This window comes from Schistocerca piceifrons, chromosome 1 (assembly GCF_021461385.2).
Source record: "Schistocerca piceifrons isolate TAMUIC-IGC-003096 chromosome 1, iqSchPice1.1, whole genome shotgun sequence".
Taxonomy (NCBI): Eukaryota; Metazoa; Arthropoda; class Insecta; order Orthoptera; family Acrididae; genus Schistocerca; species Schistocerca piceifrons.
In genome coordinates, this window is record NC_060138.1 from 514958369 (window position 1) to 514977535 (window position 19167).

The 19167-nt window shown below is 38.8% G+C and overlaps 1 protein-coding gene across 1 annotated transcript in view; it reads left to right on the forward strand.

Moving 5' to 3' along the window:
• Nucleotides 1-16862, forward strand: part of LOC124797807 (glutamine--fructose-6-phosphate aminotransferase [isomerizing] 1-like) — a 154854-nt gene extending 137992 nt beyond the window's left edge. Inside the window, 5 exon segments of the mRNA XM_047260828.1 lie at nt 5009-5253; nt 6699-6854; nt 13750-13878; nt 15770-15904; nt 16055-16862. Of these exon segments, the coding sequence (XP_047116784.1) occupies nt 5009-5253; nt 6699-6854; nt 13750-13878; nt 15770-15904; nt 16055-16165 (776 nt within the window). The 3' untranslated portion in view covers nt 16166-16862.
• Nucleotides 16863-19167: the final 2305 nt, after the last annotated feature.

Sequence of the window (19167 nt, forward strand, 5' to 3'; positions counted from 1 at the left end):
TGGATGACAACTTTTAATGTAAACCTCATGTTCTGATGAGGTACACTGTTGTTATTAATGCAACACCAAACAAAACACTTCTTTACAATACCTGATGGGTGCAGAACACTTCAAAGTCAGAAAACAACCACTTTCAATGAGAGTTGATGAATGCAGATATGCATCTAACACTTGACATCACATGGCAACACGGGTGCTTTACCAGCCAACCTCTGGCAGCGTGGTAGGTAAACCTGGCTCACTATTGGTGTTATCTGGGCAACTGTATCTGCTGATCCAAACATCAAGAGTCACAACTAATTTTAAATGCACTGTATGTGCTTGTACTTCCAAATGATTGGTATTTCAGCACAACCATCATACAGTAGGTACACATAATGTCATCTACTTTCTGTATATATGGAAAGATTATGCAGCATGTTTCTCATTCAGAAATTGCATTTGAATGGTGGTTGGTCATGAGAAGATAATGTTATGCCTCATGTAAGAAGGAGAAACATCTACTAGCAAATGTTGAAATTAGACAGCAATGTAATTGTGGCCTATTGAGTCTGTGGTTTATTGTTCGCCAGTGATGCTGCACTAATTGCTCAGGATCCAAGAAAATTGTCTGAATATGAGATTGATGGGCTCAGGAAGTCCGTACTCAAAGCTGTGTAGGATCTCAGCAACCCAAGATGACTAGTGCCTGAGAAGGCAGACACAATGTTCATTTGGCCATCCAGGATCAAAGAGCCATGTCACAGAAGTTACAGCCGCGTCAAAAAACCTTAAGAAAGGAAATTAACTTATTTGCAACAAGATAAGTAATCCACACAGAGGGTGTGATGCCATCCAAAGTACCCAGCAGAGAGAGGCATGCCCTACATGGTGCATGCAATAGCAACACTGGACACGTGAATGGCACTATGTCATCTTTTCAGATGAGTCCCAGTTTTGTGTACAGCACCATGATGCACAGACCCATGCGTGGAAGCACAGAGCCATTGGGTGTCCAACACAGTCAACTCTGGTTCATGTAGCTGGTAACTTGGACAGAAAGCATTACATTTATGACGTGTTAAGGCCAGTGGCCGTAACTCGCCGCTGAGGTCTCTGTGATGTTATCTTTCAACAAGATAGTACAAGGGCACATGTTGCCCATGCCAACCTGACCTAACTTGATACAGAGAATGTTTGATTATTGTTATGGCCAGCACGTTCTCCACATTTCTCACCCAATGAATGCCCTGCTGGGTTAGAGCTATTGTTGCTGCTAGAAACGGCACCCCTTTTATTCAATTTCACACCTTGTTTCCGCCAAAATCACCAAAAAATTAAATCTTGTATTTTTCCTTCTGTGGACATAGAACAAGTAACACTTTTGGACATACAACAAGTAACACTTTATTATTTAGTATTTACTGGTGTTGCAATTTTTATGGCCAGCAGTGTAGCTGAACTGGAAACGAGAGTGAAACCTATTAAGTCTTTCCATGATCCTGCTGACTTTGTTGACTCTCTAGTGTCCTCACTAAATTTGCTGTTCTGAATTTTTAAAATACTCCAACAGAAAAAAAATCACAACACCAAAAATTAATTAATGTAAATTAATGAAATTATGGGAATACATTTGTCTAGGTAACATATTTAAGTGACTAACATTGCAAGGTCACAGTTTAATGTAAGTGTGAGAATAGCCATTGCAAATGTGGAATGCTAGTACATTAATAACCAGTGTAACTGCCAGAAAGTTGAATGCAAGCATGCAAATGTGCATGCATTGTGCTGTGTTGTACAGGTGCCGAATGTCAGTTTGTGGTATGGAGTTCCACACGTGTTGCACTTGGTTGGTCAATACAGGTACAGTAATGCTGCTTGTGGATGAAGCTGGATTATGTCCCATACGTGCTTGACTGCAGGCAGATCTGGTGATCGAGCAGGCCAAGGCAACATGTCAACACTCGGTAGATCATGTTGGGTTACAACAGCAGTATGTGGATGAGTGTTATCCTATTGGGAAACACCCCCTTGAATGCTGTTATAAATGGCAGCACAACAGGTTGAATCACCAGACTGATGTGCCTCCTCCTAACCAACATGGCCATCACTGGCACTGCATCAAGACAGAGCCAGCATTCAGCAGACAACACAACAGACCTCCACCCTGGCCTCCAATGAGCTCTCGCTTCACACCACTGAAGTCACAAATGGTGGTTGTTTGAGTGAGTGGAATGCATGCTACAGGGCATCTGGCTCAGAGCTGTCCTAGATGTACCTGATTTGTAACAGTTCATTGTGTCACTGTGGTACCGACTGCTGCTCCTATTGCTGCTGCAGAAGCAGTACAATGCATCAAAGCCATACACCGGACACGATGGTCACCCGTCTCGGCAGTGCCACATGGCCATATCCAGAGCCCAGTCTTCTTGCGACCATACATTCTCATGAAAGCTGCTGCCAGCAGTCATGTACTAAGGCCTGCCATGTCATTATGAAATATCGCAGAAAAAAAAAAATCCAGCATCTCATAGCTCTTTTACGCGGTCTCATTCAAACTCAGTAAGGTGTTGCTTAATGCAACAAAGATGCCATTAAGGCATTCTTGATTAACATCAACTCACCTTTCCAATCTCAGGAATAACTAATGCTCAGGACCGTTACAGTGTGCATTAAAGTAAACCTGATTTGCATTCTCATGGTGGCACTACTAACACCACCCTTGTGCAACTGGTGCGAAATTTGACAAGATATCATTTTTCTGATGTAGAAACATGCCTACCAACGTTTAGTTCTGTTGCTCAACTCCTCCTTGGCAATTTTTTTTTTTTTTTGTCATCAGTGTACATCAATCACAACAACAAATGACATCCCTGTTAAATTCAGATAAAACATATTATAGCTTATAAGATAATCACATAGACATCTTGAGTTTAGGACCCTTCCTTGATGGAATTATAAGGTTTGAATCAAATATCCTAAGATAAAAATGTTAGACATTCATGATAGCTCATATATTTCTTTTAAGTGCTTTCTGAATGTACGGAGGCAGATGAGGGTAACTGATAACCTCACATGAATTTTTATAAACTGCTTGAAACTCATTTGGCTAAACTAGTGACGTGCCCTAGTTTTGTATGGGTAGAACTAAGTATCTATGGCTGGGTGGCTTGTCTGGCATAGTGATAGTAAATTACATACACAAACATTCCTCATGAATCCAATCCATTAATGAAAAGTGTATCAAATTCCATACAGCAGTTTCTGAGATTAGCCTTCACATACAGAAAGAACAACTTGGCAGGGTACTTTAATTTAGTAATATGTACAGATGGAACTTCAGCGGGATGACTAATCATTGACAAATTCATGTTTGTTAGGTGTGTTTGTTGGTGATCCCCAAGTTTTTTTCTAAACTTCCACAAATTTATTTAAATGCCACAAGAAAATAAGAGAACAAATCAGGCAAACTCCCATGTACTTGTAGAAATGTGTACAGGTCAGGTGTGGTCAGAGTCCAAGAGGTTTTGTGTTCAAACTGAATGACCTTTTACCTCTTTGTCAGTGGTTGCTTCATTATTAAACGTTTACTTTTATTTGTGTCTTTTTAAATACAAATACAGGTACCTATTGTCTTCATGTTCAATGAAGCTATGCCAAGATCACTGATGTCTGGAAAACACATAGTGTTCCACTATGATGCTGAGAACAGGTCGTGTTGTCGTACCTTCATCTTGGGAACTTTGGGTTCATGAAACAATAACTTGGTCGCTGCTAGGTCAGCTTTGTGAGTGCTTGCCATTTGGCACTACCCAGGGACATATTTATCTTGAGAATTGCAACAGACACAGCATTCATTAACTCTCTCAATGATTAATAAGTCAACATAATCTAATATTATACGTATGTTAGAAAATAGTGTTCTTCCTCAAATTAATTAAGGGTAAATTAATTTTACATACAAAAAAAATGTCAGAGGTCTAGTGTCCTTCAGTTTCATATGCATCCACCATGCATATTTAATTTCCTGTCTGCTGATCATATTTGCTTCTCTTTTTTAGTCCTTGGCTAAATGCCTGGTGTACATTTGCATCCTGTTCACAGCTTCTTATACATTTCTTTGTCATATGTCAAGTTCTGCACATTATTTTATGAAGTACAACTGTCACAAAATGGTATTTCATTAATAGTAGACAATTCTGAATTTATCATCATCTTACCTATCTGATGAGCAATGTTGGAAGTAATTGAGGCCCAGTTATTTTATTTGCAAAAATAGCAGTTATCCTTCCACTTTTCTCAGATCACAGCTTTAGCATAAGAACTTTCATCCTTAATTTCCTGCCTCTGTTGCACTTCCTATTTTATCTGTTGTTTGCATGTAACTTTATGCAATAACTAATGAATAATCTGTTACTCCTTCACTTTATTTGATTTACAAATTTTTTTGGGCACTATCTTTGACCTTTTTGCACTGACTACACACATTTCTATGTCATTCTGGAAGTTCTATTTCTCACTTAAGTTCCCCCCCCCCCCCCCCCCCCCCCCCAAAAAAAAAAACCACCCACCCACACACACGCACACACACACACACACACACACACACACACACACAATATTTGATGGGGATGGGTTCCAGCACAGATACTCCACTCATGCGTCAGTATTGTTTATCCCTAATGATAAAACACGGAAGGTTAAGAATATAAATCATAAAGTGAAATCCATCCTGTGCCATCAGGCATCTCTTAAACTAGGTGCCAAGTCCTTAGCCTGTCTAATATTTTTGGTGATTGGCAACTTTCCTTCTCTCGTATTGTTACATTCCATCCTGGATTACCCATTGTTTGAATGAATGAATGAATGAATTCAGGCAGCAAAAGCTTTATATTTGTTTTTCTTTTATTCATAAGTAGAATTATGTTCACCTTTTATTTACTTTCATTTGTTTAATTTTTAATTTACAATCAATCTCTCCTGAATAAGTAACTTGCTGAACAACACTTTGTTTCTTTTCCCATAACAGGTGAAACAGCAGACACACTGATGGCTCTCAGATACTGCAAGAACCGTGGAGCCCTTATAGTTGGTATAACTAATACTGTAGGAAGTTCTATCTGCCGAGAATCACATTGTGGTGTGCATATCAATGCTGGCCCTGAGATTGGTGTAGCATCCACAAAGGCATATACATCGCAGTTTATATCGCTTGTACTTTTTGCACTTGTGCTCAGTGAGGACAGAATCTCTCTTCAAGCCCGCCGCTCAGAGGTAGGTGTAAATGTGTGGATGGTCAAGTGCTAAGTTAATACTGTGAATTACGTTACATTAACAAATGCATCATCTTGGTACAGAAATTACAAAAAAATCTACTAAAAGACAGTGCCACTACACTGAAGCTTAACGCAGACATGTCTTACTTAGACAGTGATGCATAATGAGTGTTTCTGAAATACTGAATGTAAATGCTCCAACGATGTTGATCATTTGATCATTCCCTGTTACTTATTTGATAATATGTACTTGTTAAATAAAACAAAGGCATTTGGTAGTTACATAAAGCATACCACACTTAGATGCCTCACAGAACACAAATTATCTTTTTCACAGCAAATAACAGTAATGGCAATTCAGTTCTGATAGCCTAAATCTCAATCTGACTCAGATTTTTCACTAACTCAGAACTATGCATCATGCCAAACCATGAATATTGTTATTGTTGTCTACTGTATACACATAATATTTGATTAATTTTGGAAGTTATTCCTCAATATGTTTTGACACAAAATGTTTAATGCCTAATGAATGAGCCTGTTCTTTCAAAGGTTATGCTAGTTTCCTCATATTTCCCACTCCTCTTCCTCTCTCAACCCATACATTATTTGCACAATGTTTTAGTTCTGAAAGTGTCATATGTTAGTAAGAAAACTGCAATTTTGATGTAGCTGGGGCTGAAGTACAGTGTCAGCTTCAGTACAAATAGTGAATAGTGTATTTCATTTATGACAGAACACACGATTTACAAGTTTCACTTGCACTTTACAAAATTATTTTTCACTAATCTGTTTATGTATTCTGGTGTACAGTGCATGATTACACTTTTACTGTAACTGCTCATAGTCATAGTAACACAAGAAATGTGTAAACCAGAAATGCTACATTACGATTATGAAATTATTGAAGATATTCAATAAACATAAAATAGTTTGTTGCATAAGAGGAGCCCGAAACCCATAACCACCCTAAGATTAATTAATGGCTTTTTGATAAGTACAGTTACTGAAACTGCATATCTAAACTAATGACTGCTTATTAAAAAACTAAGAAAGTAAGTTGCTTTGTCAGTTCAAGTTACAACACATATAACTCTTCCATAAGAAAAGGGAAAAGAAATCAATACTTTTAAAATTAAAACCTTGGTTCCTCTTCTATACAGTTCTTGCCCAAGCGTCACTGGAGACCATTATTTTCGCATAAAAAACGAGACAAACAATTCTTCTCCCCCAGCCTTTATTGGTGATTGTAATGTACTACAGCAAGAAAATAAATGTGAGACTACTTTCATAAGTAAAATCTAATAAGCAATCAAAGTAAAATCTAGTAAGCAAGCGCACAGAGCATTCTGGCACAAGCCCAAGTTACTCACTGAAGCAATAATTTTGCCTAGCGTAACACCATTTTATTTCATAGTTCTAAGAAAGAAATTATTCTTTCAGATCATTGAGGGACTGAAACATCTGGATGAAAAGATTCGTGAAGTTCTGGAAGTCGATGATGAAGTGAAGGAGTTAGCCAAGGATCTGTATCACCAAAAATCTTTACTGATTATGGGCCGAGGTTACAACTTTGCAACCTGTATGGAGGGAGCTCTTGTAAGTACAAATGAACCACAATACACAACAGCTATAATATTAGGTATAGAGTTACTAATGAGAATGATATTTGGGCAAAAATAAGAAACTAATACACAGCTGAATAAATGCTAGTCAGATCTTTTAACAGATAATGTAAAATCTTATCTGTAAAACTACGTGCATGTAGGAAAGAGACATAGTGTGTTACAGAATACAGTGTGTATGACAATTTATATCCTTGAAGGTACTTACAAACTTTATACTGAGAGAGATTAAGTTTTTCATGAATATAAATCCATATTATTCAACAGTACTGTAGCTGTTTAGTGGTTATTTGTTAGCTTTACTTTCATAATTTCACTATGTTATGTGATCAGTGACATTACGGAAGATAGCTTTTCTTTTTGCAGCATGCAAATTACATATTTATCTTCCTTTTCATCTCTCATACCATCCTTCATTTTTGTGTTTCGAAGGATCTTTTCCTGTCATTCCTCTTTTTTAATTTTTGGAACAACAATATTATTGAACACTATGGGAAAAATGGATAAACACATGCAAAGTTTGAATGGGACAAAAATTCATGTAATCAGGTGAGGTGAGGCAAAGCGATACAGGAGAATTAACTTTAACTTTGTTTTGTCCACAGAAGGAACTCTTTTGCATTGCCTATTTTTTTAGATTAATGTGTGCAGCCTTCAGTAACTACTGTAACAGATATTATCAAAAGATCTCCCACAAAGCCCAATCTGATGATATGTAAATGCTGTTAGTGGTACCAAAGTTAGTGTCCAGGCACTCATGGACAAGGCAGGAACTGAAATTCAGGGTAGCAAAGCAAATGCAGTCCTGAACTCCATTTTCAAATGTTCGTTTGCAAAGGAAAATTCATGAGAATTGCCCCAATTTCGTTATCATATCACTGCAAGGATCAGTGACAAATTGAGAAACAGCTGAAATCACTAAAACTGAAAAAAGCTCCATGGTCCAGTGGAGTCCTTAACAGAGTTTAAACAAAAAACCATGCTCAGCAGTTGCAAGAAAGGTCAGGTCACACCCGGGTACAAAAGGAGTAGCAGAAGTGATCTACTACATTACTATACAACATCCTTGACTTCAACTTGTTGTAGGATCTTAGAACATATTCTGAGCATTAACAAAATGAACTATCTCAAACAGAACAACCTCTTCCATGGCAGCCAGTATGGATTCCAAATACACTGATCATGTGAAACCCAAATTTTACTTTTATCACATGACATACTGAAACCCATGGATCAGGGTAGTCAGATAAATGTAATATTTCTTGGTTTCTGAATCTGACTCAGTACCACACCTGTGCTTATTATCGAGAGTATGATCATATGGTGTAGTAAGTGAAATTTGTGACTGGATTAATAATTTATTGGTAAGGAGGACACAGCATTACCTTGGAGAGCCTCTAACAGATGTAGAAGGAACTTCAGGTGCCCCAGGGAAGTATGTTGGGGCTCTTGCTGTTTATGATGGATATTAATGCCCCTGCCGACAATATTAACAGTAACCTCAGACTTTTGTATATGATGCAGTTATCTATTATGAATAATGCCCGAGAAAAGTTGCAGAGATGTTCAATTAGATACTGATAATGTTTCAAAGTGTGAACATTCAAAACTTGCTTTAAATGTTCAGACATGAAAAGTTATGAACTTCACAAAATGAAAAAGTGTATTATGCTATGACTACAATATCAATATACAGACATTTTTTTCCTTCACTGTATTTGCGAGTCCTACACGAAACAAAATGACTGGTAGTGCTATAAGACATCCTCTGCCATGCCGTGGCTTGTGGTATGTATGTATGCAGAAGAAGACAGAGATGTAGACTGTGTCACAATTTGAATCTTTCAACTCATGCTAATACCTGGGTTTAACAATTTGTAGGTATATGAAATGTAATGATCACACAGGTGCAGTTATAGATAAACTACACTTCAGTTTGTTGGTAGAATACTAGGGAAATGTCATCATCAGTCTACGAATGGGACTGCTTACAAAACCCTTATGCGACTCATGGGACTAAAAGGGGATACTGTACGACACAGAGAAAGGCAGCACAACTGCTCATTTGTTTGTTTGACCGGTCTGGAAGTGTCACATAGATGCTGAAGAATCTGAACTGGCAGATACTTATAGAAAGTCTACTTACACAGTTTTAAGAAACAGCTTTAAATGATGAAACTAGAAGTGTACTACAAACTGCTGTGCGCACAGCTCCCATAGGGATAGTGAAGACAAGATTAGACTAATTCAAGTGTGCACAGAGGTGCTCAATCAATCATTCTTCATGTGCTCCATACATGAATTGAATGGGAAGAAGCACAATAAAGTAAGGGTGTATTGATGAAGATATGTAACAGTGACTATCTTGCCACTCATAAACTTCTTATAACTGATGAATTTGCCTCTCAAATTTATATTATTTAATTTGAAATGAAAAGTGTTGTATTAAAATTTGATGGGTGATTTTTATGTTTCAGTCATTGACTTGAAATTAGTTGAATTAATCAAGATAACCACTCACTGTGTAGTCTAAGCATTAGGGAGTGGGAGAGCACACAAACAAGAAATGTAACATACTAGTTCAACCTACGTAATTTGGTTCTTAGGAGCTAAAAAACACATGGCAACATAGTCCAGTCTGGCCACAGTGTGAAGACAATGTAACTGAGCTCATACAAGTGTTTATTTGTGTGTCTAGTAGTTTTGAGTTCATGTTAATGTACCTCTCCACCATTCAATCCCTTCACTATGTGATGAGTTGCACTGCGAGGATCAGTTGAAGCAGATGGGGAGGTTGTGAAGAAAGGAGGACAGGGTTTTTTGGCCATGCGTCCAGGTTATGAAGACATCATTACTGAACCTGAACCAGACCAGACGTTTGGGAGGCTTGGAAGATTTACTCTAGATGGCCCATAAACATGTTGGCATCGGAAAGTGCTATGCGGGTGCCCATGGCTGTGACGTGGCCCTTCAGAGGAGAAGTAGTTGTGTGTTAAGATAAAGTTAGTAAGGTGTATGCGGAATAAGGTAATGAGTCTGGAGTCTGAAGGAAATCGGGAGAGGCAGTGTTTAGCGGCAAGACCACGTGCATGAGGGATGTTGGTGTAGAGGGAAGTGTCATCAACAGTGACAAGTAGGGAACTAGGAAGTAAAGGGATGGGGATGGTGGAGAGTCAGTAAAGGAAGTGGTTGGTATCTTTGGTGTGGGAGGCTAGTTTTGGGTGATTGGATGGAGGCCAAAATTCTTTCAGTGGGAACACAATAAGAAGGTACAGTGGGCTGTCCAGGATTTTTGGGTTGGTGGACTTCTGGGGAACATTTAGAAGACAACGCTCAATGTTGGAATTATGCTGGCTTTGGTTGGAGGGATTGGTGGCAAAGAAGTCTGGGAGAAGGACAGTACATCTTTGATAAGTCTACAATGGTTAACTTTGGGAGTAGGGCTGAAGGTGAAGCCTTTGGATAGGACTGGAACTTCTGTTGAGCTGAGGACTTTGGTGGAAAATTAATAACAGTGTTCTGGGATTGTTTTGGCCCTGGATTTACTGGAATGTTGGTATGGAGTTTTGAGGATGTGGCAAGTTGAAAACAACAGCTAGGCAGGTTCTGGTTGCTATGATAGGCTGACGAGAAGGAACACTGTAGGTAGGATAGTAGCTGGATAGTGGTGCCCCTAGGAGGCAGTAGGATGTCAGTAGGCTGGATAACTGATGAAGAGAGTGTCTGGAATGCCTCTTCCAGTTACTGGAGTGCAAGGGTTTCAATTGCAGGGATGTTCTGTGTGTAGTGGAGACTACACAGTACCAGTATCTTGCAGAGGTGGTTCTGGGGTGCCTGTGCCATGTAGATATGTTTTTGCAGTACAGGTTTGTGAGAGACAGGGACTGGCAGAATTTGAAAAGGTGAAGGTCACTGTGAAAGGAGGGATGGGATCCAGTGAAAGGTAGCAAGGATCCATTATGGCAGGAATGGAATTAGGGAAGTGGTAAATGACTAGGAAATGGGCAGATGAAGGTGTTAAGTTGTGAGAGGAATTGGATAAAAGAAAAAGACGTAGAAAAAGAAGTCCAAGCGGATGAAGTATGGCATCCAAACTGTGGCCAAGAGCAAAATGGACCACTCCGTGGCATCACATGTGGTTGAATATAACATGCTTTATTTCAATTTCCCCCACGGCCTCCTGAAACTGCACCTGCCAGACTTCTCCTTTCACCATCTAGTGCCTGCATGCTCCAGCAGGCAGGATTTATTTCTCTCCCCCTCTTGCACCCTGCTATCCTTCTCCCATTCCCACCCTACTCAGGATTGCTGCATCCATTTGATGTGACATAGTTGCATTCTGGTCAGAGTGACTGAAGATAGTAGTCATGTGTGCATGAGCTGTGCTTGCTTGTATGAATCTGTGTGTTTTCCTTTCTGAAGAAGGCTTTGTCCAAAAGCTCAAATGCGTAATAGTCTATGATGTACATATGCAGAATGAAGCAACTAATGAAAATGTGTATCAAGGCTGGGATTCAAACCTGGGCATCCTCCTCACTATGTAGATGCGCTCACCACTATGCCACCCTGAAACGGTGACTTTGCGCAGCTGCACCGACTGCCCCAGCATGCCCCCTCCTAAATCCAAATTCCCATTGATGCCTCAGCCCACTTGGTATTCCCGCTAAACTCTAACAGCATTGTAGAGGCTCTCCTGCTGTACTGGAATACAAGACACAACAGGGGATTGTGCCTGAAACTCAGGCATAGGCACTTTAATCAAATGAAACTATGTGGTTCCAGGAGACCTGGGTTCGAATCCAGGTCTAGGTACAAATTTTCATTTGCCACTTCAGTCTGCATGTATAAATCATAGATATTTGAGACTTTAAAACGTCTCTGGAAATGTATAGCTGTATTTGATAAAGGCACCTACGTCTGGGTTTCATGCAGGAACCCAATTTTGTTACATGCTGCTGAGGTGATATTCCAATACAATTGGAGAGCCTCTGTAATGCTGATGAAGTTTAGGGGAAATACCAAGGGGACTTGAGCATGAATGGGAATTTGGATTGAGGAGGGAGGCATGCAAGGGTGGTCCACACAGTTGTGCAAACAAAGTCACTGTGACAGGGTAGCATAGTGGTTAGCTCATCTGCTTAGTGAGCAGGAGACATGGGTTCGAATCCTGGCCTTGGTAAAAGTTTTCATTCATTACCTCATTTTGCATATACACATCATGTATGTTTGACACCTGAAAGGATGTATGGAACCATATATTTTAATTTTGTAAAAGTCTTTTCGTTGTGACTGTTTGCAACTCAATGTGCAACTTTACAGTGAGTAGTGATCTACCTTTTCATAATATAGTCGATATTCCAACCAGTATTTTATGTTTATAGAGTGTGGATTGCTACAGAAGAATGCTGAAGATTAGATGGGTAGATCACATAAGTAATGAGGAGGTATTGAATAGAATTGGGGAGAAGAGGAGTTTGTGGCACAACTTGACGAGAAGAAGGGACCGGTTGGTAGGACATGTTCTGAGGCATCAAGGGATCACAAATTTAGCATTGGAGGGCAGTGTGGAGGGTAAAAATCGTAGAGGGAGACCAAGAGATGAATACACTAAGCAGATTCAGAAGGATGTAGGTTGCAGTAGGTACTGGGAGATGAAGAAACTTGCACAGGATAGGGTAGCATGGAGAGCTGCATCAAACCAGTCTCAGGACTGAAGACCACAACAACAACAACAACAACAACAGAGTGTGGATGAATGAAATGGATACATGTATAGTATAATGTCTGTGTTTGATGATGATGATGATGATGATGATGATGATGATGATGAGTGAAACATGATGCCACTACAAGGTCTAGTCCTCTTGAATTGCACCAAGTGGGCCACCGTACTAAATGTCCCCCTCGGATGGCCATACAGCTCTCAACAGCGTCACATGTTCACTTCATTATACACTCCGAAGAGGTCTGGAATTTAATCCAAGATATTGGTGCAAGTTGTGGTGATTAGAAACTTTACACTACCACTTCTCCTCCCCTCACTGGCAAAATACTAGCAACAAAAATTTCATCTACTACCAGGACTCGAACAAACTACCTCAGAGACAAGTGCCACTGCACAGACATGTGTGAGTGACCAAGGCTATGTAGGCAGTTCAGTCTTGCAGTGGGCAGTGATGTCACCAGTGGATGTTCTTTATGAAATGTATTTTTCAATTTCTTCACTGTTAACACAAGCATGGAGAGCTGCATCAAACCAGTCTCAGGACTGAAGACCACAACAACAACAACAACACAATGTTAGTTTGTACTTGATATTACACTACGTGGAAGGAACTCACAATTCCTAAAGTTAGGATAGTGCCATGTTTTTTTACTTTTATATGTGTTACTGGCAGTACTACACTATTTTACATCCTGAAGGTATGCACTGGCAGCAATTCTGCCTCATAATTTACTAGTTTTCTGTGTTGAATTTCCCTCTTGATAGAAATAGAGAAAGATTCACGAACAAAACAAAAGAAGAAACAGGCAAAGATGGAAGAATTGTTTTAACATTTCAAATGTTTACTGTAGGTGTGGACCCTGCACAAAAAATCAACATGATATTTGAGGAGCTCATTATGTAAACTTCATAAAGAGCATTGCTATTTTTATTATAATATATGGATACAGTACAAATAATGGCATTAATTCTTCCCATGTTGTTAAATGTTTCTCATGGAAAAACTTAACTATAAAACATCTTCGTAATTTATAGCTCTTATCTTCAGTGAAGTGTCCTGCCCCGCACTTTCGCCTTCCCCCCCCCCCCCCCCTCCAACATTTTTATTTCATGATTGTGATTTGAATGTTTTCATTTGTAACAGAAAGTGAAGGAACTGACTTACATGCACAGTGAAGGGATCATGGCAGGAGAATTGAAACATGGACCACTTGCCCTGGTTGATAAACAGATGCCTGTCATAATGATTGTTATGAGGGATCCTGTATACGTTGTAAGTTGAATATTAGTATTTTGCTCACTAAGAACAGCTAAAACATAAGTAGAAATAAAAAATGCATATTAGATATTGAGTTCAGAGCTCACAGAATGTGTTTTCATCTTAAATATGTCAGTCAGTACTACTAGAGACAGATCACAATTTTAATGTGTGCATCTACTGAGACTATGCGATACATTAACACATTGTTTGAATATAAATTACAAAATAATGTCCAAATGTAATTAGACACACAAAAAACTCTACGCACCCAGTGGTGGCAAGACAATTCACGTATAAAGAACATTGCAGAGGTTCTCCAACTATATTGGAATACCACACCTGCATAAGTAAGACTTTTTTTTTTTAATACGCGTGTTGTCCTGCTGCCGCTTGGTGAGTAGATTTTTTATACATTCAATTACAATATATTATCAAAAATTTATTAATTTCACTGTTAAAATACACTTCAAGGCAGAGATCAATAACAGATGAAGTACCAGTTACATCAGTGTTTAACTACTCACATATTTTGTGATTGTGATTTTTACTGGTCCTGTAAATTACCGTTCAAACAGTTACATAACTGAAAGATGTAATGAAAACTGAGGGAAAACAAATAACAATAGTATACTTGAATCATTTTAAACTCAGTCTGCATTTTACATTAAATCTCAATTTTAAATATGAGTGAATACAATACTGTAACAAGTCATTATAAGGAGGAACACAAAGGGTCCTCTTCATTTGCTTATAGCTCTTACAAGACAAAAACAGGAGAAATGTATATTTAAAAAAATAAATAAATAAAAAAATAAAAAATTTCTGTTTGTGGGTGGTACCCAAGTTAGGCACAAATAGAAATCATCCAAATATTAACACTACTAGGCTCTTTCATATCGTAAATTGTAAAGAAAAGTAGTCAGAAATCATTATAATCAGGGATAAAAAGCAAGATAAACTCGAATTTAAAGAAGACATACATACGTAACGGAGGTGCAGAAATGTTTGGTGAAGGAGAAAACTACAAAATGAAAAATTGTCACACAAAATATGGAGAGGCAGGGGTTGAAGCAAGCTGAACAAAAATGAAATGATAAATGCCTGTTGATGGCAGTGGGGTAGGGTAGCCAAGTACCTGTTCTACTTTCTTCTGTTAACTTTTGATACATTGATGTCAAGCGGAAAAACTCAAATCAGTTATAGTATGATATAACACAAAAATCATGGGTATCATGTAACATAATATCCTCTGGAGATGCAAATTGTGTTTTTGGCAGTGGAGACTCACTGTGTCCCTCAGTCCTTCATAACACTTATTTGCTGCCACAATAATATAGGCCAGTGCAGAGTCATTATCTGGCAAATTTTGTGTAATATCAAAAGTGTTTCTGTTTTTTGCTTTTTAATCAAGTAGTTCTAACTTGCGAGCAGGGGGACAGCTGTCAAATTTATTTATTGCAACTGCTATCATGTCATTTTTAAGCAAATTTGATAAATGCAAAGATGCACAAATGCATAAAAATAAAGCCACTATTCCATACTTGAAACAAGCAGAAACTGTGTCCACACCACACAGTACATACACGTAAAAACACAACAGTAATTTGTTTATATTCTGCCACTCATATTGTCAGCTGTCAGTTCTTAATACTGAAATCAAAACCCAATATAGGATATAAAACATGATATGAGTACAAATACAGAATAAAATTTCACAATTGAGCATAATCTAGCTTGGAGATGTACATTCTGTGAGCATCAGCACTCATGTTTGTCATTAAATACAGATCACAAAATTCTTTACAAGTCCACAAATAAAATTTGTACTTATTAGCATCTTTCTACTATAACAGATTTGATTAAATTTGTAATATTCTGTTCACTCTGCTTTATGGATTTACAGAAGTGCATGAATGCTCTTCAGCAAGTAACGGCAAGAGAAGGCCGACCTATTGTTATATGTGAGAAGGGTGACAAGGAGACACAAAGCTTTGCGTCAAGGGTAATTGAAGTTCCTCGCACTGTGGATTGTCTGCAGGTAATTATTTTACAACTGTATATAAAATTAACTGATCATACTGCTCAGAAACATTTAAATTGTAACGTGTGTAATAAGAGCAAGTTCACCATCTAGATGAACAGACAGTAGTAGCCAGTAATTAATGTGTGTGTGTATTTCTTTCTTCAGGGGATCTTGACAGTTATTCCTATGCAACTGCTGTCATACCATATAGCTGTTTTGCGTGGGTGCAATGTTGACTGTCCAAGAAATCTCGCAAAATCAGTCACTGTAGAATAAATATCAGACTGAAATCACAAAACCAAATGAGGACCACAATGAAAAGACAAGAAGGTTCACCAAATCCTTCAACAATCATGATACATGGAATTTTGCTAATCATCATCAAAAGTTGGGATGCAGTTTAAATTGCATTCAGAAGCCTCTTCATAAGACTGACTGTGTTCAACATGAATTCCTACAAGAATCCAACCTGATGCATTTATATTGTATTTGAATGAAATCTGGACTGAATTGTGATATCAATGATCTGTTCACTAAAACTAAGTGTTAAGCACAATTCATCTCTGTAGGCTAGTGATGGAAGATTTTAGTTCGGAAGAAATATTTTGTCTGATATATCCTACCTGCTCACTATTCACATCACAGTAATTGAATGTCACAAAGAGTTATAAAAACTGTTTGGTGCAGTGTGTCATATCTAATATACATGTATATATTTCTCTCTGGCTGGGACCCAGAAGGAATACAAACATTGCTGTGTATTTTCCATATGTGATTTCAGCATGAAATAATGTATAATATTGTGACTTTCAAATATTACTCATTGTTCTACATACAGTTGTGTATTTTGATGCATTCCTATACTAGCTGCACTATTTCTGCAAACTACCATGTTGTAACTTCCGGTCTTCCAATTTTTTGTACTTACATGTGAGTTTTGGCCAGACAGTAAATAAATCTTTTTAGATTGAAAGAGACCTGTAAAGCTTCTTTACCAATTTCTTCATGGACACTGTATCCTGTAAGAACTGCATTTGACACTCAGTGTTACACATATCACAGATATATGAAGGAGGAGGAAATACCTATGGAGTAAACACCTGTGCACCAAATTTCTGGAAAACATTGTTTACTCATTTCTTTTAACAACAGAGAAAGATGAAATGAACTGCAAAAGGTAATTCACCACACTGTTCAAAATTGTGAATACCAGACTCATTTCTATTTCTAACTTATCTGTCGACTGCTGTGCTGTGTGCTTTGTTTGTTATGAGTGGCCATCTTAATTGTTTATGTGATGCTTTTTCTCTGGTATTCTAGTCAAATGCTATTGATTTTGAAGATATGCATTTGCCAAGTAATTAGTGCTACTGATGTAGCCTGTAAATAGAATCTTTTGCAGACTCTTTTAGCTGTAGCTCTGCAGTTCTGTGCGACTAGCACTGCACCCTGCCATGCCATGCCATCTACATGGGTAGGCCTGCCAAGAAAAAGTTAAGCAACCAGAGGAGCTGAAGGAACAAAATGGAACATCATGGGTTCAGAGGCTGTTACTGATTACAAAAATCAAGTGAAATTTAAAAAGCACTCAACAGTATCAGTATCAGGCTACTTACCAATATGACGCTGCCACCCCCTCCCTCCCCCCTTTTCTGGCCTGGATCCAAGCACTGATTCAGTTGAGAGGAGTTTCATAAAGCAGTTATATCCTCTACTGAGGCAAGCTGGACCACAACTGTTGTAACTGGTACTTGATACTCTGAATACTGGCACCGGGACAGAGCTGAAGTCTGAGCTGGTGCCACTAATGTTCTGTTGGGGACAGATCGGGGAATCTTGCCAGCCACCAGAGAATCTCAGTACCATACAGACATTTAATGTCATGTTGGAAAATGGCACCGCAATATTGCCATATCAGAAGTAACATATGAGGGCACATGATGCCCATGACATGTCGTCGTGCCATCAGAGTTTCCTCACACCACCAACGGTGACGTGAAGTTATATCTGATGGCTTCCCACACCAAGACACCAGGATAGAACCACAGTGCCTCCTCAAAACAACTGAAGAATGGGATCTCTCCCCAGGCCGCTGCCACACCTGCAGACATGTTGCAGTGCTCAAATGCAATTCATCGCTGAACACAATGTGACACCATTCATCAGCAGTCCAGTCAAGGCACTGCTCTGAAAGTAGGAACTTGTGTTGTGGTGTTGATAGCAGCATATGCATGGGGTAATAATTTCCTAGTCCCACTGCTGCTTATCTGCATTCAGTGGTAGGGGATGACACAGAATGTTGCAGAAAGTCCATTACTTGTTCCCAGATGGCAATTCAGATGAAGGATTTAATTGCATGTGGTGCACAATATGGTGGTACTCTCTTGTGGTCAGACATGGTCGACTGGAACCTTGATGAGTGTGCCTGCCCTCACATTCCCATGCAGCCCAACACTGGGCCACTGTCATGTTTAAATAACCCAGAAATTTGGATACTGTGCCATTTGGCCAAATGGAGACCCACAATGAGGCCCCTTTTAGACTCTGTCAAGTGCTGATAACACCGTCTCACACAAGAACACGGCATCTCCATGTGCTTCACAGCAATCGCTCAACATCTCTTACTGTTTGTGCCCCTAATAAGGGGTGAGTCACATAAGACATAACATCCCCTGTATTGTGTGAACGATTCCAGATTCGAAGTGAGGTTTGCGGCAAATGATAGTACACTAAGAGGCATGTAGTATAGAATCTTCAGCAAAAGTTTTAAAAGTAGAATTATATACTTTTTAACAGCATACAAAAGAACTTAAGAAGACGAGTACAGTGATATAATGATTGTTAATTAGAGTCTGAAACTCTTCACAAAAGGATCCAAGAAAGTTTCTAAAGTTGGCTGAAATCGGCTATTGTGTTTTACACACACTCTTGCCAGGCTACGCTGTCACATCAAGCCTTTCAACTGTTTACTTGTCGACACTGTAGTACTAGCAGCAGCTGTGTTGTCTATCAGCAGACCATTTCTGCTTCAGGATTTCTTGCAGGTAAGCATTTACGCCAATGATACAAACTTAGACATGCCACTTGCATATGACAAGTGTCAAACAAATGCTGTTGAAATGGTAATGGAAAACTGCCTGATGAAACTATATATATTTCCACAAGAACATGGAGATGTATGCACATTTGAAAGAGTTTTCCTAAACCCAATCTGATGCACCAGAGGCTAGCATATGCCATAGCTCTGTATAGTAAAATTATAGCTGACTCTGTACCTA